The following is a 23,383-nucleotide window of genomic DNA, read 5'->3' as shown; positions in this document are numbered from 1 at the left end:
ATGAATTTACTAAATATGGTATTGCAAGAGGTGTTCTACGAATAACTATAATAACATAACACTTTTACTTACACTCTTAAAGCCCTCATAGAGAGAAAAAAAAACTTGCCTAGAATTAATCTCGGCTCCTGCATTTAGTAATATTTTGATGATGTTCACATAGCCACCAGAAGCAGCCAGGCTTAAAGGCGTGTAATCAGAAACATTCCTGTGCTCTTTATTTGCCCCTCGGGCTAACAATAGCTCCACCACCTGGAAAGAAAAAAGGAAAAACATATGCTTTCTTCTTATGGTGAGATAAATTTTCAAGGTGTTTATTTCTGATTTCTCTTTTTTTCTGGTTTATCATAACAAAGAAGGGGAAAGATCTTTCATCCTCTGCAAAAAACCAGCCTCAAATGACAGCAGGGGGTCTTAGAAGCTAACAAGGAGAGAGCTTCTCAAATAAAACCCATTTAGAAATCTAGTGAAATGGTGTAACATGTTCATGAAAGACAAGGACTACGAATGTTATGATATACTGTTTTGGATATTAGTATTTCTGTGTTATTTTACCACACGGTAGTAAAATAGAATATGGGACAAGATTTTTTCACTTATATGTGTGAATGTATTTAAAACATTTTTAGGCCGGGCGCAGTGGCTCATGCCTGTAATCCTAGCACTCTGGGAGGCCGAGGTGGGCGGATCGTTTGAGCTCAGGAGTTAGAGACCAGCCTGAGCAAGAGCGAGACCCCATCTCTACTAAAAATAGAAAGAAATTATATGGACAACTAAAAATATATAGAAAAAATTAGCCAGGCATGGTGGCGCATGCCTGTAGTCCCAGCTACTCGGGAGGCTGAGGCAGAAGGATTGCTTGAGCCCAGGAGTTTGAAGTTGCTGTGAGCTAGGCTGACGCCACGGCACCCTACCCAGGGCAACAGAGGGAGACCCCCTTTCCAAAAAAAAAAAAAAAAAAAAAAATTCTTAAAACTTTTAATTAGTAACTAAACATTTTTTAAATCTTGGAATAAAAGATTCTTTGTTTTCCCAACATTATGGAGATTTTCAAATATATGAAAAAGTTGAAAATACATTACATTATTCACTACCTAGATTCTATCATTAATATTATACTTTAGTATAGGTGTAGTATAGGTTCGACCTATTAGAATTTCTGAGTGTACAAATTTATAAGAAATAGCCAGATCTATTCCTACAGTGTTTATATTATTTACATTCCCTTCAACAGTACATGAGTACTGGTTGTGCTACATCCTTGGCAACATTTATTATCTCCAGTCTTTAACTTTAGCTATTCTAGTGTATAGTGATATACCACTGGGTCCTAATTGTGTTCCCTGACATCTTTGTCCACTGTGCCACTTAATGCATAAACAACCCTTCCCCATAGGTACTAGTATTTTCATCTTCATTTTACAAATAAGATATAGGGAAGTAAAGACTGGCTCAAGATCATAGATAGCTCTTACTATTAATAATATATCCTAAAATACTAACTGGGAAATACTAAATGTTAATAAACAGTGCTTTATCTTACTTATCAGCTAAAACTTTACTTGTTTGAAAAAAAGCTATGTCCAATTTTAGATATGACTTTGTGTCCATCACTTTTTTACTTTCAGAACTAGTAAGCCTAGATGGATCACATGACAAGTTTATAAAAACAAGAAAAAAAAATGCCATTAGGCTATTTTACCTTATAAACAATAAAGCAGAAAATTCTAATGAAATTTCTCAAGTTTTCTCAACTCCATTATGTAAAGATAACTGACCTCAGTTATCTCTCAAAGGAGTGGTCTGTTTCCAAAAGGTAATAAACATTCAATATAAAAAAAAATTGTGATTTTATAGCAAAATGACTTTCCAATGTTTTACTAATTACTTCAAAATACTTACCTTTTCTTATGACACCAAATTAAAACAACAGAGTGTTTCTAGGCAAAATCATTCCTTGTACAATATGATTGTTATAATCTCATTTGTTATATTTTATTAAAAACACATAAAAATTATGGTGTCCTACGGGCTTTAATATTATTAAGTAAATGAATGCAGTTGATTTCTTGATTCAACATTGAAAAATTTCTTATTATATAAAGTATTATTTCAAACTACATAAAAATTTCAATTAAGGGAAAATTTTAATTTGGGGGATTGATGGGGATCTTTATTTTTTCCGAGGTAATAGAAATGATTTATCAAATTAAGTAGTTTGTTTTTCACTATCGTACTTAATATTTGGTTTATAATACTTTTAACATACCCATTACCTCCACTGTGGATTATGGAAGAAAAAAACCACACAATCAGAAGTAATAACACAGTAGGGACAAGTCCCTTGTTGTCTCTTGTCTCTTGTCTAGAACATCTCCAGTGGCAAGTGCATCTAACTTAGTATCTACTTCAAGTATAAAGGGGCAAAAATTATAAAAATAGCCAAAGCAAAAACTGTAAAAAAATACATGCCTATATTATTATTAGGCTCCAATTTTTTTCATCTACAAGATAACGTCTGTCTTCCTATACTTGTACCATTTTATTATTAGAATTCCTATTTGTTTGTATAGAATGATTCGATCTCTTGAAATTTTTTATTTGCTACCTTATTTAAAAAATCCTAGTGGGTTTAACTGATTAGAGTTCAATATAACTTCCACTTGTGCAAAGAATAGAACTAGGAACAGTGGGAAACATGGGGAAGGCATACTTTAGGTTTGATGAATAGGACAATTTTATAAAAGAAAAAGAAAGTAAAGAAAAAGAAAACTTTCAGCTGAGTAGGAAATTGATCTGGATGATGTAGAGTGCTTTCTAAATCTAAGATTCAGTAACTCCCTGATTGAGAAGTTGTGAATCTATGGAGACAGCCCAACTGGCTTATTAAACTTTATATCCCTTGCACACAGGATTGAATTTGAAAAATTAGATTATTCAGCTAATTATTGAATGCCAGAAAACACACAAGTTGAGTGTAAAGCTGTATTTTTCGGGGCCCACCTCATCTATATCAGTTGTTCTAATTTCCTTAAAAAACCAAAAGGTCACATAATCTTATAGTCTTATCTGAGAACCTTTCCTCCAGAGAGTTGAAAAATGGTGGGGAAAATCAAAAGCAAGAGGAGTTCTCAGACTAAATAAAAATGGAATATTCTTAATTCCCTACCAATCTTACAGAGACTGGGCATAAGTACTTTTTTGCCATGTACTCTAGGGCAGGAAAAGATGAGTGAATAGAGGCCTTGTACATAAGAAATTTGGAATGTCTTAGTCTTTCTCTAACCCTAAATACACTTAGACTGAAAGAAAGACTTGATTTAGAATACAGGAGGATTCCTATGGCAATATGACTTTTAGATGAGCAGAATCCTAAACAATGTGTGATTTTTCTGGCAAGATACCTTATGCTAACAATGATACTTGTCTTTTTGCTAGTACATAATACTTTTAGTGACTGTTATAAATCTCAATATCAAACCACTGTTCTGATACAAAGAGAGGAAAATAATTATACTAAGAGGAAACGTTACCTCCTGTCTTCCCCCAGAACAAGCCAAGGACAGTGGTGTGTCCTTAGTTCTTTCAGACTGAGCTTCAATGTCTGCACCATTGTCCAGCAATATTTCCACAACACCAACATGACCAGCCGTAGCAGCCAAGATGAGTGGAGTGAAACCTGAAGAAAAACAACGGTCTTCTTACTACATGCTAACCAAACGAACGATACTGTTTTCCAATATATTTAAGCATTAAAATAGGGCTAAGAAGTAATATTTCTAAATACTTAAATTTTCACCAATATTCCAAAAAGTAAAATAAACAGTAGGCACTACCTTTCTTGTCACGGTGCTCAATACTAGCTCCTCGCTCTAGCAGTGTTTGTACCAGTTCCTCATGGCCCCCAGCACAGGCAAGCGTTAGCGCTGTGTCATGGTTACTTTCAGTCTATAAAAAATTAATTTTTTGATAAGCTTATTAATTTTAAAATGTTAACATCAAATACATAATATGCTCATATACCAAATACACAGATACATATGTACATTCTACAATATCAAGTACTTGAATAGCAAAGTCCCCATTAATGGTCAACCTGTGATTTTTTATTTTTAAAGTCTACAAATAATATTTGAGCTATATGGGCGATTTTTAAAGCAGGCACCAAGAAAAAAAAAGTATGACTTTCAACCATATGCTGTTTTCAAATACGTGATTAAAAGAAATACTGTGGACTCACTTTTGCTTCTGGCTGTTAATGAAGTAACACAGACCAGATTTATTTTTCTATCTCAAATAACTTAAAAAAAAAAAAAACAAGAAACGAAACCTGAAATGATGGAGTTTACAGACAGGCAGTACAGGACAATGATCCTTGAGGACAGAAATGATTAACCCAACTTACTACCTGGAGAGTTTCCAGACTGCAGTGAAAGTGGCAGCTACCCAAACAGCCTGGTTGTCTTCCCAATTTGAGAAGACAAGAGTTGAGAGGTCAAGGTTGCTAGATTATAAGTGGAGAGCACTGCAGAGAAAGGGTACTCTAGACACCTGCCAAGAGTTCCCCACAAATCTTCAGCTGAGTTTTGATCAGCACATGTGCATCAGAGAACTATTGGACGCCAGGGAAAAAGACTACCAGAAAAGTCAGGTTAAACACCACCCAGAGATCACACAGGGCCAGGAATAGTTTGGTTCCCACCAGTCAGAGTGGAAAGACTTCAGAACATACAGGATATCAAGTAGAATCCTCACTGTGGGACCAAATTAGCTGTTCTGGACCCACCTAACAAACTGAAGAGCAAGTTTTGAAATGAAAAAATTGTTTCCGAGTAACTTCGCTGCATTTGAGAACAAAGCTCAAAAATACTTAAAGGAACAAAAAATAATCAAAATATACTGTATATTTTGAAAGACAGAGACTGTTATAATGAGGCATGACTGTCTTCTGACTTCTGCTAATGACAGTGACCAATACTAGATTTACCTGTGGTCATACTCTATCATATAGCTTAAATGCTAATGTAGTGAATTATCTAATTAATTCCTCATACTTTTAGCACTCTAAATTTGTGTTCTCCAAAAATATAACTGCAGCAACATGTGACTATTAGCACTTGAAATATAGCTACAGTGACTAAGGAACTGAATTTTAAATTTTATTTGATTATAATTAATCTGAATTTAAAAACTGTTATATCCAATTATTGGAAAACTTTTAGGATGTCTGAAAACTTGAGTAAATGAATCTACTTTTTCGATTGTACATTTAATCAAATCTAAATACAAATCAAGTATTTCCAATGAAGGCCATGTTGAAATATACTTTAGGGTGACAAACCTGGGACTGAGAAGGTTTCTGGGATAAGGGATTTTTGGTACAAAAACCAGGGAAGTTCCAGTAAAACAAAAATGGTTTCATCATTCTAGCTATAAATATAACATGTACACCAAATTTTGAAGACTTTAAGTATGAAATAAAAATGTAAAATAGCTCAGTAATTTTTTTATATAGATTACATGTTGAAACAATATAATGGATATATTAAGTTAAATAAAATATATACTTAAAATTTATTTCATCTGTTGCTTTTCACTTTCTCAAAATGTGGCTGGAGAATTTAAAATTACAAATGTGTCTCACATTATTTTTCTATCGGGCAGCACTGCTCCAAGTATAATATTTTCCCCTCACTTTCACATATGCACCCCTATTATAGCACTCATTACCAATCTGCTTTATGTGTCTGTTACCCTCAGAAGACTATAAATTCCTGGGAGGGAATGAACATGTCTTATTCATGTTTGCATTCTCCACCTATAAATGATGCCTTTCCCAGGAAAAGATAAATAATAGTTAAGTAGAATGAATGATAATAGCTGTAAAGGGTCACAGATCCAAAGAGTATTCCTAATAAACAAAGGATTATAGATATAAAATATGTACTTACTGAGTTTATTGCATTTACATATATTTGTACAAGGTACATAATAAATATAAAAGGAAAGACATATTCTCCCAGAATGTAAATAACTCTAAAAACCAAACTCCATTATAAAAAATAAAAACCAAAGACAAAAGGCAAAATTGATAAAGAGTCAAGAAATAAGAAAAAGCCTACTAGTCAGTGATGAAGAGGGAGACCGCAAAAGCTGCTCTGCAGAAGAGGCTGGCAGAGAGCAGAGCTACTGAGTGCAGAGATCAGGGTTGGCCACAAGGGAGAAATGCACCAACTACAACAATGGAGAAGGACATGAAACTTAAATGAGTGACAGCTTTGACTGTGTTACAGTATTTGATCTTCATTTCAGATTTATAAAGAAGGAATTATTGTATCTGATTTCAGAGAAAAGAAGATAAAGGCTCAAGGAACTAACTTTCTGATGGCCACACAAACTAATAATTGGCAGAGATGGGGTTAAAAAAACCAAGAGGATCTTCTTGATAACAAAATCCTGCTCTCCCCACTACATCATAGAGTGGGCCTCAAGCACAGCCGACTGAGATAAATATAATGTTAAATATATCTGTCTTATGTCCTCTGTATGTTAGTGCATATGCATTCAGCAGAACAGTCAACTATATGAGGAAGTTTATGAGGTTTCTAAAATTCTCCCAAGGCTTAAGACTAATTTAGGAAATCTATGCCAATCCTAAATAGAGAATGAAGAGACAAAAACAAAATCTGAAAAAGATAAGCATGGAAAATTTTAGTGGATCAGTAAAATATGTTTATGTCCCATATTATAAAACATAAATTCAACTGACATTTATTAAGCAACTTTTATATTCAAAACACTCTGCTAAGTACTCTAGGGTTGACAAAGATAATGTAGGCCATGTGACTACAGGGCAAAATTTAGGTTCAAGTTCTGAGCGAAGTATAAATGAAATATACTCCTAAGACATCAAGAAAAAAACAGTTAAAGCTGAGAAAGGAGAGCTGTTTAAATTCCTTGGGGAACTAAAGTTAAGAGTGGGTCTCTCCACTGTATTTCTGCATTAAGGAAAAATTAAACCAACTAATATTTTATGACAATCTTTTAAGACAATAACAAAAGAATTTAAAGAGTCTGAAATAAGGCTTCCATCCCCCAAACACACATCCATCCATCCCAAAATGGTAAGAAATATTACCTCGCTTTGTAATACACAAGAAACAAATTAACTGAAATAGAAATTTGGGTTAATATTAAGAATGACTGACAAGGCACAGAAAAAAACAGGTGTTTTGAATACTGCTGATCAAGGAATTAATAACAACAATACAGGTGATTTTCTGAAAGGCAAAATACCACTTAATGGAAGGATCCTTTGAATCAAACTATATTGCACAAAGTTATGTTATATTGGCCAAGAAGTCACATTCCTTGTCATAACATCTAAGGAAAGTCTCAAACCTAAAGGGAGACAGCTGCCCAGAGCTCTGTTAAGCGTTCGTCCAGGTTTACATTCTAAAGAAAATGTCCATTTAATGCATGGTACCATAAAAGATACCATTCCATACCATAATAGATATTGTTATGAAGAATTCTGGCTTATAAAAATGACAAAACTGTATGTAATATAAAAATATTCTATAAGTTCTCAACATAACTACTCAATTCTGTAACAGTAATACAGAATGAAAAATCAAAAAAAAAAATCCTATGATAGAAATACTGAAGGAAAAGGCAACTTTTAATGAGTTGAAACACAAGTGAAAAAACATACCTAAACTGTCTATAAAAAAGGAAGCATGTCTATTAATTACTCTTAAAGCATTTAAATTACTTTGAAAATTATTAGGACTTAAGGAGCTGAATTTTTTAGGTCTCCAACCTTCACAAATCCAAACATCTCATTCTCCAAACCAGTCAAAGTTATATGTAAGCTTAAAAAGTAGGAGAGCACTTTAGGGTATTTGGTAAATGAGAATAATCAGTAAAATGAATAGCCTATTAAAAAAATCAGTTCATATTAAGAAGTAGAATGCATGTATTTTAGAGTACTATAATGGTAGCATATTATATACAGCATTGTTAATTTTTGCTGCCCTTAATTTCTCATTTAATTATATTATGATGAAACTGTTCTTGTATACTGCAAAATTAATTATATTATGATGAAACTGTTCTGTATACTGCAAAACCAACAATAAAGAAAAATATTCAAATAATATTTACACCATTAAAGGTAAAACATAATGTCACATACTTTACAATTTTAGTCTTGATATATATGGCAAGTTAAATTTAATGTCTACCAACTTTAAACGATAATATAATGGACGAGTTAGTTATGAAAAATTGGAAAAAAGCAAAATTGTGTAAGGAAGTATTTATTTTTTCCATTTTTGAGATGTAATAGATGAGTTACTCCAAGTTCAAGAAAAGCCTTTAGAAGTCTGAGAATAAAAACAATAAAACAGTTCAGAAATATATGAAGGATATGTGATAAGAAAGGGGCTGGAACAAGTTTTTACAGTCCATGAACAAAACATCGGGTTCTTTTTCACTTTTAGTGGCCCCTAGAATCAATCAAATTTTGCATGGTAAAATGTAAAAATATTTAATTAATTCAACAGTATTCAACTTTAATCTTCAAGGCAGATTTACCATTTCACATAAAACTTGTCGTTCTTAAAAATCTCTACATGATTTCTAATTTCTGTGTGCACAGTATCCAGATAAGTTTGGACATACCACTCAAAGTAAAAGTAAAGATCAGAGCTATATACTATAAAAAGATATAATAAAATAGTCTGAAATAATTCCTTCAAGTTATTTTTTATTGATGTTGCTAAAACAGATTTTGATAACAGCATAGTATGTGGTATGAATCTTAAAAGTTTTAAAAATACCAAAACATGATTCAATAAAACTGATATGAGAGCTGGAGAGCCTGTGGCACACCCTCACCCACAAAATGTGATTTCCAGTTGTATAACATAGATTTGAGAACCCTTACAAACAATGCAAACTCTTCAGCATTTGTCAAGGTCCAGAAATTAAACATGATTTCTCCTAATTCTTGTCAAAAATACTAGTTCCTATCTAAAATGTTCAATTAAAGGAGCTAAAGGTATGACTGTTTTCCAGAATCAGTCATACTTTGAGGCTTTAAACAATTAACATTTCTCTTTGTTCTTCCTTAAATTAACATTTGATGTAAATATGCAAAGATGAAAGACATAAGATCCCTTACCATCTAGGTAGTGGACATCTTTCTGTAATCTAATTTACCATGTTACTCTAATTCAAATTCAGTGTTCATACCTAAGTTAAAAATCGAAAAACATGTAACATGGGCAGTAGTTAAGAGCATAAATTCTGCGGCCACAGTGCCCGAGTTCAAAAGCTGCCTCTACCATTAATTAGCTGTTGGGCAAGATAGTTAGTATCTGTCTTACTTTCCTCATCTGTAAAATGAGAATAAGAATACTACCTCTACCTTCATAAGGTTGTTATAAAGATGAAGTTAAAGATGCTAATGTCTGTAAAGTGTTAAGTATGTATACATTTAAGCTTTATTAAAAAAAAATTTAAGGTTTATTAAATAAACAAATGAAAGATCCAAGTATTAGAGAATGTTAATCTTTCAAAACAGAAGATGAATCTTGGTATTAATTTTTTCATATTACTTGTTATGGCACAGTATTGTCACACATAAATCAAATTATCCATTATTTAGGAGCTCAAGGAATTTTATATTATCAAAACAAAAACTTCAGATGGACTGAGTACAAAAGGATCTTTATTTTTATCACTTGCTTTATTTGTATCACTTAAAGTACCTAGTAAATTTAAAAAACTAGTATCAAAAATTAAGAGAAAATTGTGAACAATTATTTCTGAATATTATTTTGTATATTTTTTCTAAAACAGGAACTTTCCAATGTCTAAGTAAGCACTTTTGATAAACTCCATAGAAAGTAGTTTCAGGTTGGGCTAACCCAACAAATGAAAAACGTCAATGTAGAGACCAAATAGAGCAGATTTTTAAGGAGCCACGGTTAAATCTTTCTATATAAGCTTGCCTTTTAGGTTTAAAATGTAAGTTTTTAAATTTTTTTTAATTTTTAAAAAATTATATGTAACGTCTCAGAAATTAATTTATAATATAGTGATGATAAGTTGAGTGGTATAGTCAGGTAAAATCATTTCACCATCACTACAATATTTCGAAATTCAGTAAAATCCTAATACCTGGATAAATTTTTTTCTATGCATGTTTTATTGGAAAACATTTTACAAAGAAATCATTTTATATTTTGGTAAAGTATTTACTTTTGCTTCTGGATCACGTTCTTGGTCCAATAAGCAAAAAAGACTGGAGGAAAATAATGCTAATTCAATACCAAGTTCAAACCAATTCTACAATGCTATTAACATTAAAAGTAAATAACTGTGGTTCATTACATGAACATCTTTTTTTTTTTTTTTTTTGGGGAAAAAAAAAAAAGGGATGTAGTTAAGAGTGTTGTCTTTCAAGTCAAACAGACTGAGTTTGATTCCCAGCTCCATTACTTCTTAGCTAAATGAAGTGACTGTAAGCAAAAATGCTTAATCTCTCTCTTAGCCTGGGTGTCCTCATCAGGGAGATGGGTATCAAGAGTAGCTACCTCATATAAGTGGTCTGAGGATTAGATGAGACAATTCCTTCAAAATAGTCCCTGACAATTTTAGATGCTCAAAAAACAAAACAAAACCAAAACAAACAAACCCCCCCCCCCAAAGTTAGCACATATAAAACCACAGACTTTGGGAAACAAAACAAGAACAGAAATGAAATACCTTTTTCACAGTGTTACTAAGAAACATTTTAATAAAACAGAAACTTTATTGTTAATAGATTAAGAGTACATAGCCTTAATGGTCTGCACAATACACATACGCAAACACACTTCCTCAAATTGAGGCTTTATTATAAAGAACTAACCAAATACAGAAGTTTTATAATGGACACTCCCTCACCCAGGTATTAATCAAAATACAAAAACTAAATATAATACAAACATTTCTCAGTCCTGAAGGCCACACACCCTTACCTTATTCAGCAGTCTTCTAAGCTAGACCTCTTAGCCTTTCTCCAAGACAAAATACATGCTATTCTCCCCAACCTCACCTTGCCCTGAGATTTCACTGTAAACCATTTTTTAAAAACAATATTACTTAATAGCTCTCAAGCTTTCTAAAGCTTAACTCAAACAGTATCTCCACATCCCCCCCATATTATTTCTTCAGATAAACTGAAGAGAAAAAAAGTGCTTGGAATCCAAAAATAGTTAAATTTTACAGACACAGACACATAGACTCACTGTTTACTTCAACTGGCAAGATCAAAAGTTTCAAAGATATAAAAATGTTAGAATATTCTTTCTTTTACATGGAACCCATTATTAGAAGAAAATATGGACTAATCTTAAATAAGGTTCTTTTTACATTCTCTTCTAAACTAGAATAAAATTTTTTTAAAAATTACTTGATGACCTTGGAAACCAGACCATCACATAATTATCAGTAATAATCTATATTTGGTATTTTATTTTTCAAAATGTGAATCTTAATTAAGTTATAACTGTGGCTCAAGTTTTTCCCGGGAGACAAAGCAGTCTAACATGGTTTAAATCATGGAATGTTAATGTTTTTAAGATAGCATAATTCCAGTGAAAAACCATCTCTCTTAAATTTGGGGCTTACCTGTGCATCAATATCAATGGCAGGGTAGATAGGTAGCATGCCTGAAGGAGAGATGATAGGACTTGGAGTTGGAGTTGGAGTCTGAGGTTGGGAAATGGAAGCAGCGATACTGTGGGTAGGAGTGTTTGACATTGCAGATGATCTTCCACTGACTGCTGTTGAACAAAATAACTGCACTTAATAAGGATGAAACATTGTTAGGTAATAGAAATATTTATCAGAAAATATTTAAAGACTTTTAAAAACAAAATATCTACAGGGAGACTACCACAATACTAATATTTCATTTTCCTGGTTATTTTTGACTGGATGACAGTCTAAAATTAAAATGTATGTTGAGAGTAGCCCATTTTCTAAATAATAATCCATTGGAAAAAAAAAAAATTTCCCTCTCATAAGTAGTCATGAAACCTTATCTCAAAATAACCCTGAAAACAAAAATATTTTGTATGTATTAAAAATATAAATGAAAATGGAAAGTTGTCCATTATATTTTCTTAATTAAAAAAGGAATAAAAGGTAAAAGAGTCAAGATCAGAAGAGGAAAAATATGGTTTTTACTTGTCAATTTCACACCTCATATTCCAGAACTAATGAAAGTAATATCACTGTTTGGGAGTGGAGAACCTCGCTATCCAATCATTTAAAACACCTCCCCCTATTGTTTTACTAACTGTAAACAAGGGGATAATATTCTGCATTGTAGTCCTCTGTATGGCAGTATATTCAAATATAAAAATTTGAATAGTTCTTCATGTAAGAAACTACATTTCTACGTGAGGATCAAATGGGGGTAAAATGCTCACCAATCCAGCAATCATACTGACTTATGAGGACAAAACTGAAAGATTAGGGTAGAAATTATATCCACAATCATCCTTCAAATATGGATTGTTAGTTTCTCAAAGTATGATTTTGCTGTGATATTATTTTCACCAAAATATCCAACTTTTGGTCAGTACTTGAGATGGGAGAACACCAAAGATGGTGGCATAGGATATACTGCAGATTGAGCTGAGGGCAATTTATTTCCTGATTAACTCACTTTAGGAGTTGATATGTGAATTTCACCTCTGCCCCTCATTAAAAATGCTATGGTATTAAAGTATGGGCATTAATCTTTGAAGGGTGAACAGTAGTGCAGATGTGTGTTACCAAAGTAGTTATCAACTACATCAGACAGAAAACAATCAGGATTCACAACTGGATCTGAAACCTGGCAAAAGAGGTTATAATCCTGCCAGAATAAAAACTGAAATTGACCTTATTATAACTATTAAAAACGTAATTGTCAATTAAGAAATCTATTTTACATGAAATCCTTAGTTCAGGCACAAACAAACACTATACATTATAGCAACACACATTCTATAATTATACATGTTTAGGTCCACTTAAAAGCCAAAGGAGAAATGAAGGAGGAAACAAAACAAAACAAAACAGAACAAAACACTGTTTGAATCCCTAGGGATCCAGACCAATAGAAAAGGACACAAACTAATATATTAAAATGATTATCTAGTGACCTTGATAGTGTTACTCCATATTGATAGTTTTGTATGTTAAGAAAAAGATCAAGATAACTTAAGTGTACATATTCTAGATATAAATCTCAAAATCATAAAATCTATAGCTCTTAAAATAGATTCCTTATGTATTTTTATTGGATTTTCACAAATGGAAATACTAAACACCAAAAGTAGCTTAAACAAGATGAACACCAGTCTAAATCATTGATTTTTATTTCATGCTACTAAATAGGTAAAAAAAAACCCTAAGCTTTATTGTTAAATGACTAACTATAATTCACATTTCAACTGGGCTAATTTCTTTTAAAGAACCTACTAAAACTGAAGAGTTTTCTTATTTGTTTGGTCAAATTGGTTGTTCTTATCACCTTATCTACAAGGAGACAGGAAAAATCAATTCCCTCATTTAATTTCCTTTGGCATACCTACGAAACTGGTTTACTAAAATTAAGTAACTGTCCATCACTCACCCATTGTCTACAGTTAAAAGTAACAAAAGTAAATATGTAGGTACTGAAGGAACTCTGGTACAGATCTTTGCATGTGGGGTTTCATTTTAGGGTTTGATTTAGAGGGAGAATCACATGCTCAGAAAGTTTTAATGTCAGGGTAGGAAAAAGGGAACTGGAGACCATAGAAAAAGCAAAGTGTTAAGACAGGTTAAACAGGGAACTGATTTTGCTTTGGCTAGTGTGAAGAACAGGGAAGACAGAAGATTTTGGTCAGCCAACTACTAGAGAAAAAGAGACCAAATCTTATGAGAGAAGTCTAATAAATGGGGACTAAGAAGTAAACAGCAGAGGCTATGTTAGAGGGAAGGAAAGAAGACTATGAGCCTAATGAGATTGTAATATATTTTTAAAAACCCAAAGAAGAAGCGGAAATGATCATTAGTCAACTAAAGGGACAAATCCTACCACAGAAGTTTAAAGAATGAGGCTGTGGAAGTGAACACATGAGGATCCATGCAGATGTATGCATGTGCACATGCATGTTACCAGGATGAGTTGTAGGTAGGTAGCTGAATGTTTTTAATCCTGCTCTTCCTCCTTCTGGCTCTCTCTCCTCTCCCCATATAAATGAGAATAAAGAAGTAAAATATTTGTATAGTATGACAAGTATTTATCATACTAAAAAGTTATGTGTATTTAAAAAATTTTTACATGGGAATACATAGAACTATTTTTGTTTGGTATACAAATCAACAGAAAAGCTACTTTACAAACTGGTGATAATTCTGATCAGTATAAAAAATTGTACAACTGGCAAATCATTGTTGACAACTGTGCCCAAGCACATTACATAAACTCTGATAGCATATAAAACAATTTTAAACATCCATTAGTATGGAATGTCTATTATCATTTACGTGCATAAGTAACATTTAACACTATATATCCTTTGATAGTTTTATTGACATAATAGAATACTATTATGATCTAAATTAATGGCCATGGACATAGTACCAAATTTGGGATTTATAGTACTATGCTCCAGTTTTCACAGGATATTTAAGAATTTTAAAATTGTATTACCAATTATTATAACCAGCTAGTGGTGATCAGTAGTAATTTTTAAATCTATAGAAAAATTTTATACTCATCAATGAGTCTTTATAGTTCTTACTACTATTTATTTTTAGCAGTTTTTCCAATGCAGTTACTTCACCCTTAAGTTTAGTAGAGATTTTCAGTCCACATGTTACTGTTGAGGTGATATTAAAGGAGGACTAGAAAGCTTTAGAGAAATTTTTAAGCATAAAATCTGTCTCATCAGCTGGTTTCTTTGTTTCTGAATGTTAGCTAAATATCTAAACACTATACAACTTAGTTTACTTTCATCCTTTTAAAAGATGAAACTTAAAGCATGTGTAATCTCATAATATGTAATGCTACTAAAACACAGTTTTAAAATTAGGAAAAATCAATCATCCTTTAAGTACAGACCAATGAATAAAAATGGGGGAGAGATTAAATGAAAATTATAAAAATTCAACTGTTTATTTCCTTTTTCGTCCTTTTTCCTTTCCTTTTCAAATTTCCTTTTTGTCTTTTTCTTTTAAGAAGCAAATTATCCTTCTCAGATAGCATTCCGCTTATAACTCTATAAAATCTCATTCTACCAAAGTACCAAATCCTAGAAGTATTAAAACAACCTTTTAAAATATTTCTGCTTGCCAATGAAAATAATTAGAGTGGAATTTCTCTGGCTACACATTTAAAAATATATCATTTATAATACTGTCAGGGGACCACATCTTCCTATGATACAGTTAGAAATAGACTACACATTAACAGTCACAGGGGATAAAAATCACTGACATACAGTATAATCAAACCCTATTTGATTTGGTACTTTATTAATTTTGTAAAGGTGTTTAAGTTTTTTGTTTTTTTTTTTTAAAATCCACCAAGTTTGAAGTCTGATCCATTAGGATATAAAATATTTCTATTCACAAATAAGCTTCCTGATGTGTCCTACTAGTTTTGCACTTCAACTTCTAACAATTTCCAAGTTTAGTGGTGTGAATACAGAAGCAAAATGCCAAAATTCAATCTTAGTATTCTGAACTTAAAGGGAAAAAACAAAAACAAAAATCAAACATTAACCCCACTACTGAAAAACTTATATTCCCAGCCTACCCAGCTAAGCCAGAAAGCTTCAGTCATTTGTATTGAATGAGCTAATCTTTAATTCGACCTGTATCCCTCTGAACACTTCTGAGATTGAACTAATATTTCTAAAGATAGACATGGGTCAAGAGTCCAAAAATAGTTCTCAAGTTGGGTAATGGCAAAATTCTGGCACACTCTTACTCGCCTTAAAGCAAATCATATTTGATACCTGCTCATAACAATATAAACCCACCTGCCATGATGTCATCCAGCGTGTCATTGAGGGTCTGAGCAGGGCTGGCTACCATTAACCCTTGTTGTGTTTCTGTCAGAATTCCTTGCCCCAGCCCTGCCAACTGTGCTTGGCCCAGTACTGGCTGTCCAACTATCACTCCTTGCAGTTCTGTAAGATTTGCGATGGACCCTGGAGGCAAGGGACCTGCCGCCAGGGGCAAAGCTTGAGGCATCGCCAGAGGCTGGATTGGTGCAAAACCCATCTGAGCAGCAGTCTGCTGGGGTTCATCTTTAAGCAAAACGGGATCCACTGGCTGTAACCGTGCATAGTCTCCCTCGGAAAGCTGTTCTCCAACCCCAACAGGAGTTAGTAATCCCAGGTGTTGGCAAGATTGTTGCTGCTGCTGCTGAAGTTGAATTCTTTGAGCTTTAACCTCTAGATACTGCTTTTTTAGCTGCTGCTGAGTTTTCAGTTGTAACTCTCGTTCTACTTTCTGTAGTTCCTCCAAAATCTTTTGTTTCTTCTGAATTTGTTCCTCCCTCGTTTTGTTCAGCTCCTCGATCTTCTCCTTGGTAAGTTGGTCAGCATGAGCCAGTTCCAAGGACTGCAGCTGTGCATTCTTTTCTATGGCTTCTTTTATCCTCTGTTCCAGTTCTGTTAACTTTCCCTGAGCCTCTTCTACAATGCTCTCTGGAGACTGATTGGTGATGTAACCCTGTACATCCTGGCTGTTTGCTGGCAAATGGCTGCTGGACTTTTGTTTAGAAGCAGCTGTGTGAAAAAGAAACCCCCTCAGAAGTGCACATGAATGGCATCCTCATTACAGAGTTACTGTTGGGAGGTTTAGTGCCAACAGTTATGCACCAAGTTATCATATCCATAGAAGGTGAAAATGCACTGCTAAAAAGTTAAAAACAAATCCACCTTCTTTTTCATAAATATAAAATGTATGTATTTTATGTGCATTATTTTTGGAAATTAATTTCAAAATTTTAAAAATATCACATGGCTAAAATTAGACAACAGAGGGATGCAGGTTTGTGATACCTAAGTGGTGCAATTAAAGTACAAACTAAGGCTATGTGTATATATTTCATATGGTCATAAAGATGAAAAACTCATCATAGGAACAGAACAATAATGCTAAATTATTAGGATGTAGGAAAAACTTAGACCTCTAAGTCAAGGTTTTTTCACATTTAATAGTCTGTGACTTTTAAACACTCACACATACACACAAAGAGTACCCAAACCACTGAGAAGTAACAATTAAAATCCAACTAAGATATATGTCTTTGTTGGGGTCTATCATCTTCAAGACTGATATAGGCAAGATATAAATTCACATATTCACACAGCTACCTGGCCAATAGAGAACTGGGATTCAGTTTCCCTGGAAGAAAAGATGCTAGACTATGCCATCCACTGTATCTTCTGACAGCCAGGTGAATAGACAGATCTGGCTACAGGTATAGCAATCAATTGTTTGCTATACCAATTGAAAAAGGTGCCAAGGCTCTAGATTGGTAGTAGTGATTGAAAAGAGCTGGTGGAAATACTTAGCATTCTTGTTGGTAAAAGAATATAGGTAGCCAAAAAACAAAATAAAAACTGCATTGATTCTTCAGGTAAAACTTTTAAAAAGAAAAACTGATTCAAACTGGTAGGTGTAATGTTTGGGTACATAACCTAAGAACATGCATGCTGTAACATCCACAAGTCAAATATGGACCTCAGAATTCTAGAGGAATAAACAAGCATATCTGAAGTAACTTTGAATTATTGGTTGAGAAAAGGTATCCCAGATATAAAATCTGTATTAAACCAGATATTCTAAAATAAGTTTTAATACTTGATCCATCTCGTTAATCTTCTGCCTTGTATCACTAAAGAGATTTGAGTAAATAATTTACAAAAATATCACCCAACTACACCCAGCTTAACATTTTACATAAATAAAAATTACTATTTATTAGAGGAAATCATGGATAATGAGAATTACATCAATGATAAGCGTCTGAATTTCTCCTCCTAATACTTCTAATTTTAGCAAATTAATGCTATTAACTACCTTCTCTTTTGCCATTGGTAAAAGAAAAATCTTTAATTATACCAACTTAGTAAAATTCATTTTTTTGGAGAAATGGCTGGTTTTTATTGTAATCTTAATTTTTACCTGGACAACAAGTAAGAAACAGTCTTTAGTATTATAACTGACCTTTATTCCTGATGGGAAGAGTAGTGGCAACATTGGCAGGTGGTTTGTCAGGCTCCTGAGGTGGGACAACCATGGGCAGTGCTTGAACTGGTACACGAGGAGCCTAGGACAATGGATTCTGATTATTAGTGTCCTACAATCCAATAAATAATATGCTTTAAATAAAGAATAAGTTACAGACTTATTCAAAGTTTTTTTTTTTTTTTTTTTTTTTTTTTTTGAGACAAGACACTCGCTCTGTAGCCCAGGCTAGAGTGCCGTGGTGTCAAGCTCACAGTAACCTCAAACTCCTGGGCTTACGCAATCCTTCCGCCTCAGCCTCCCGAGTAGGTGGGACTACAGGCATGTGCCACCATGCCCGGCTAATTTTTTTCTATATATACTTTTTGCTGTCCAGATCATTTCTTTCTATTTTTAGTGGAGATGGGGTCTCGCTCTTGCTCAGGCTGGTCTCAAACTCCTGACCTCGAGCGATCCTCCCACCTCAGCCTCCCAGAGTGCTAGGATCATCAAAGTATTTTTAATATACCACCAACTCAGACAATGACATATTTACTGAAAATATGTTGGTACCCAATTATTTTCCATAACATTTTTTAATGCACTTTGAATTCAAGTTGTTATTCGACCTGAAGAAAGCAAAGTAAAATCATATCAATCTGGAATCTTAATATTACATCAGATGTTCATTAACTACATGAAGTGCATATTTATAAAGAGAACTACATTATTATAACAAAAATAATCAATCTAGTTTAAACTGAAACTATGAGTGAAAGGAGGATACAGAAGACATAATATAAAATGCTTTAGTTTTGAATCTTACCCTATTTAAATCGTGGGATGGGGGGGTTAACTGAGTGACATCTGGTGAAGGAGTTGAAAGCAAGTTATTAGGATAGTCCAAAAGATAGCAAACAACACTTGTATGGCCACCTTTTGCTGCTTCTATCAACATAGTTGAGCCATCCTGAAAGAGTAAATGTGGAAGGCAAAAAAAGTGAAAATTATAAGTTAATTTACATAATCAATGAGGAAGATAAAGCAAACAGGTCCCAGACACATTAAAATCATGGATTTAGTAAAGAATACTTTCCTCTAATAAGAAAGGAGAAAATAAATACTCAGAATGCCATTAAAAATGAAACTTATAAATGATATTCTGTAATGTTCAATAGTGAGGAATTAATTTACAATGTTGCCTGAAACATTTGAGTTACATACTTTTAAACGGTGAGTAGGATCTGCCCCATGAGCCAAAAGTAGTTCTACCACTGCCAGATGACCCCCTGCACAAGCCAGGGACAGTACAGTATGGTCATTATTAGCTGTGGTTCTATTCACATTTGCTCCTAAAACAGACAAGCATGGAAAATCATGTTAGCAAAATGGCTTTTCTTAAAATTATGGTAAATTTAAAAATCATAGAGTAGAGAGAATAGGATAAGGAAGCCCCACATACCCATTACCCAGCTTCAACGATTATAAACACACGGCCAATCTCGTTTCACATATACCCACATCAATTCTCCTCTCCCATCTTGAATTATTCTAAAGCAAATCCCAGACAAACATGATATAATTTCATCCATAAATATTTCAGTATGTACCAGTAAAAGATATCAAAAGTATCTATTACTCCTAACATAATCACTGTATGAAAAAGTAAAATGCAAAATTTTATTTATATTTTAAGTTCTTCAGTAGAAAAGATGACTAAAACACAATAAAAATAAAACATCCTGCCCTTTACAGGTTAAATATGCAAAGAACTAACATGGAATAGGAAGTAAGAGTAGTTCTATCTTTTTTCATTAGGAAATATCCGAGAATAAAAACAGGTACAATACCCTGCCATCCCCACTCCATAAATCTATCCATGATTTGGATTATTGTGCTAGGTAATATAGGAAATGGAAATAAAAGAGAAGAAACTGGAATCAAATTCATTAAAATTAACTAAACAGAGGGGATGGTGATTATGTACATAATTCCTTTCTTGATAATACTGTGTTATAAATATATATTACAAGTGAATGTTCAAAAATGCCTAAAATAATTTGACCAGGAAGTCATTTCTGATTTATTTTATCTATAAACAATTACAAACTTGAGATTTCTTCAGTATTTTTAAGAAGAAAATGATATATTATTGTCTCTTAAAATTGTGTATGGCCCATATATAGTCTTTCTTTTATCAATGTGGAATCAAAAATATAATCTATAATCTCCTATACTTAATAATATGATGAACTCCACATGAAAACTGTTTCAACTAGAACTTATGTAGTAAACACGTAACAATTTAAAGGAAGCAATATGCTCCTTTTTATTTTATATGGTCATTAAAGTCTTTAGTATCAAACTAGAATTACTGACCATGATAGAAAACCCTCATCCATTTTGCCATATTTGTCTTATTTCAATTGTGAACATTTTTTGTATTATATTTATAACCATCTCCCTATATTTTATAAAGACGGAAACTTAGGCCCAAGGAAGTATACAGTACGAAAGTGATTTGTCACAAATTTCTCAGTGGCAAAAACATAAAAATTAGGTTTCAAGATGATACTGGGCCGGGCGCGGTGGCTCACGCCTGTAATCCTAGCACTCTGGGAGGCCGAGGTGGGCGGATCGTTTGAGCTCAGGAGTTAGAGACCAGCCTGAGCAAGAGCGAGAACCCATCTCTACTAAAAATAGAAAGAAATTATATGGACAGCTAAAAATATATATATAAAAAAAAAAAATTAGCCGGGCATGGTGGTGCATGCCTGTAGTCCCAGCTACTCGGGAGGCTGAGACAGGAGGATCGCTTGAGCTCAGGAGTTTGAGGTTGCTGTGAGCTAGGCTAACGCCATGGCACTCACTCTAGCCTGGGCAACAGAGAGAGACTCTGTCTCAAAAAAAAAAAAAAAAAAAAAAAAAAAGATGATACTGTATTACATGAACATAACAGATTTTAAGTTATCTACACCCTCTAAGTTTTATATAGGGAAATTTTTCTTTATAGAAGTGTTTCTCAACAAGGGTGCTATGTGTTATGACAGTTGTTTGTAGTTCGGAGCTGTTCTGTGCATTGCAGGTTGTTTATCAACTATCCACTCATGAAATGTCACCAGCATCCTTCCCCATGTAATACCCTCAAAAAATGCCCTTTACCCCTCAATCTCAAAACACCTGAGAGCAGAAGTGGACATTCTATGAAAAAAACTACTGCTTTATACAAACCTACCTTTACTAATTAAGAACTGAACAGTACAAACATGACCAGCTCTTGCAGCTTTCATTAAAGGAGTTCTTCCACCTTCAGATTCATGTTCCTATTTAAAAAATACAGACTTAATTGATATTTAATCACTAGTGAACAATTTCTTTTTCATGAAAATAAATCAAAAGAATTGGATTAATTTCTGAATCTAAATATACTAAATACCAAGCTTTGAAGCAAATTAAGAAATATATTTTTAAATTTAAAAAAGTCTGAAATTAGAAATATGTTCTATGGAAAAAATTTTAAGAATTAGAGTTATAGTCATGTGATCATGACACCCTCATCTAAATCCACCAAAGTAATTTTTCCCTCTCTTTTTCTACACAAAGGGTTGTGGAACTTGAATAGCGTGTAGTACTCTTAGCACAGCCCTCTCCACACAAGCAATATGGTTAGCATTACTCTCATCCATTCCAAAAGATTTTCCTTTCATTACTTTGTGTCCTATGTCTATGAATTTCAGTGAGTACATCACTGCCCTCTCTTTACAGACTTCCTATTATCTCTATTTTACCTTATATAAAAATGATAAGACTAAGGATAATTTAAATATTTCTCAAACCATCAATTATGTTACTAGAGCTTTTTGGGTTTCAAAAGGATGGAGATTCTACTGCATACCTACGATTGCTGTGTAAATGAGAACACTGTTGGATAAATTTTCAGATCTTAAAAAATAAAGATTTGAGAAAAAATATCTTTTGTAAAGAATTTTATATTTCCTTTTTTTAAAAAATTAACATTCACATCTAATGAACAACTTTTGCTTTTTCTCTTAAACCACACTCTAGGTTGTTTTAGCTGCCATTAACTAAGCAAGTACTAATGATTACATTGCTGTACGTTTTATAGCCACTGTGATAAACACTGGATATATAGTTACTAAGCTGAAGAAGCTCGAAGTCTAACAAGAGAGACATGTGCACACAACTAAATAGCATTTGTGTAATAAGTGCTTCAAGAGTTGCACTAACACATGCAGAACTAAAAGAGGCCACAACAATGATCTAATTCAACCCTCACTTTTTACAAATAAGGGAAGTTAAATGAATTATTAAGTTTATGAAACTGGTTATAAGAGCTTGTTTCTGCTGTATGTGAATTTCTGTCATAAACTATGAAGGAAAGCACCTTTGCTTATTAATCTTAGAATCTCAGCCCCATGAAAATATGGGTGCTTACATTGTAATTAAAATCTACCTTTGGGATATCTTCCTCCTACTCCTCATAGACTAAACAGGAAGACTAGCTATCCTACCCATACATGTTTGCATTATGCTTCCATACCTCCCAGGCTGCACTCATACCACTTTTTCCAACTCTTTTACCACAACAGTGCCATATCTACCTTTCCAAATATTACCCAGCCCCAAATATAACATCTCAGATGACCACTTTCCCTCTTCTAAGCTTCTTTACTCTCTGCATTTTCCCTATGACATCTCTTATACTGACATCAGTATTTATTTCACCCATGTTTATTAAATTGTAAACTACCTGAAGGAAAAGATTTATTAAATATTTATGTTTTTAACTTTTATTACTTAAATAATGCTCTTAACATGTAGACACAATTTACTTCCTAAGATATACTGAAATGCCTCTAAGCCACGTTTGCCTTATTTATACAAAATAAAAAAAGCTTCTATAAATAGCTAATACCTAAGGGAAAATTAATTTGTATTAATATCTCTAACACAGAATTTTCTTTTCCATAGGCAATGAGGGGTAGTGGATTGGATAGTCCTATTAAAAAAGGAGAACACTAAACAGCATAGAAAAAAAGGTGACTAAATGAGAAAAGAATAGCAAAAAGGCCAACATAAAATT

The 23,383-nt window shown here is 33.2% G+C and overlaps 1 protein-coding gene across 4 annotated transcripts in view; it reads right to left on the bottom strand.

The window, feature by feature from the left end:
- ANKRD17 (ankyrin repeat domain 17) overlaps window positions 1-23,383 on the bottom strand; it is a 149,521-nt gene that overhangs the window by 37,825 nt on the left and 88,313 nt on the right. The window contains exons 11-19 of one of the 4 annotated variants that reach the window (XM_069458213.1): window positions 21,515-21,602; window positions 19,504-19,631; window positions 19,106-19,249; window positions 18,280-18,382; window positions 16,080-16,832; window positions 11,683-11,837; window positions 3,837-3,948; window positions 3,534-3,679; window positions 110-252 (exon numbers count right to left, since the gene is read on the bottom strand). In XM_069458213.1, the coding sequence (XP_069314314.1) occupies window positions 110-252; window positions 3,534-3,679; window positions 3,837-3,948; window positions 11,683-11,837; window positions 16,080-16,832; window positions 18,280-18,382; window positions 19,106-19,249; window positions 19,504-19,631; window positions 21,515-21,602 (1,772 nt within the window). The remainder of the gene's footprint in view (window positions 1-109; window positions 253-3,533; window positions 3,680-3,836; window positions 3,949-11,682; window positions 11,838-16,079; window positions 16,833-18,279; window positions 18,383-19,105; window positions 19,250-19,503; window positions 19,632-21,514; window positions 21,603-23,383) is intronic. The other 3 variants (XM_069458214.1, XM_069458215.1, XM_069458217.1) reach the window with 3 other exon arrangements.

This window comes from Eulemur rufifrons, chromosome 24, assembly GCF_041146395.1.
Source record: "Eulemur rufifrons isolate Redbay chromosome 24, OSU_ERuf_1, whole genome shotgun sequence".
NCBI classification, from domain to species: domain Eukaryota; kingdom Metazoa; phylum Chordata; class Mammalia; order Primates; family Lemuridae; genus Eulemur; species Eulemur rufifrons.
The sequence above is the reverse complement of the archived record's forward strand: the minus strand, read 5'-3'. Positions and strand labels throughout refer to the sequence as shown.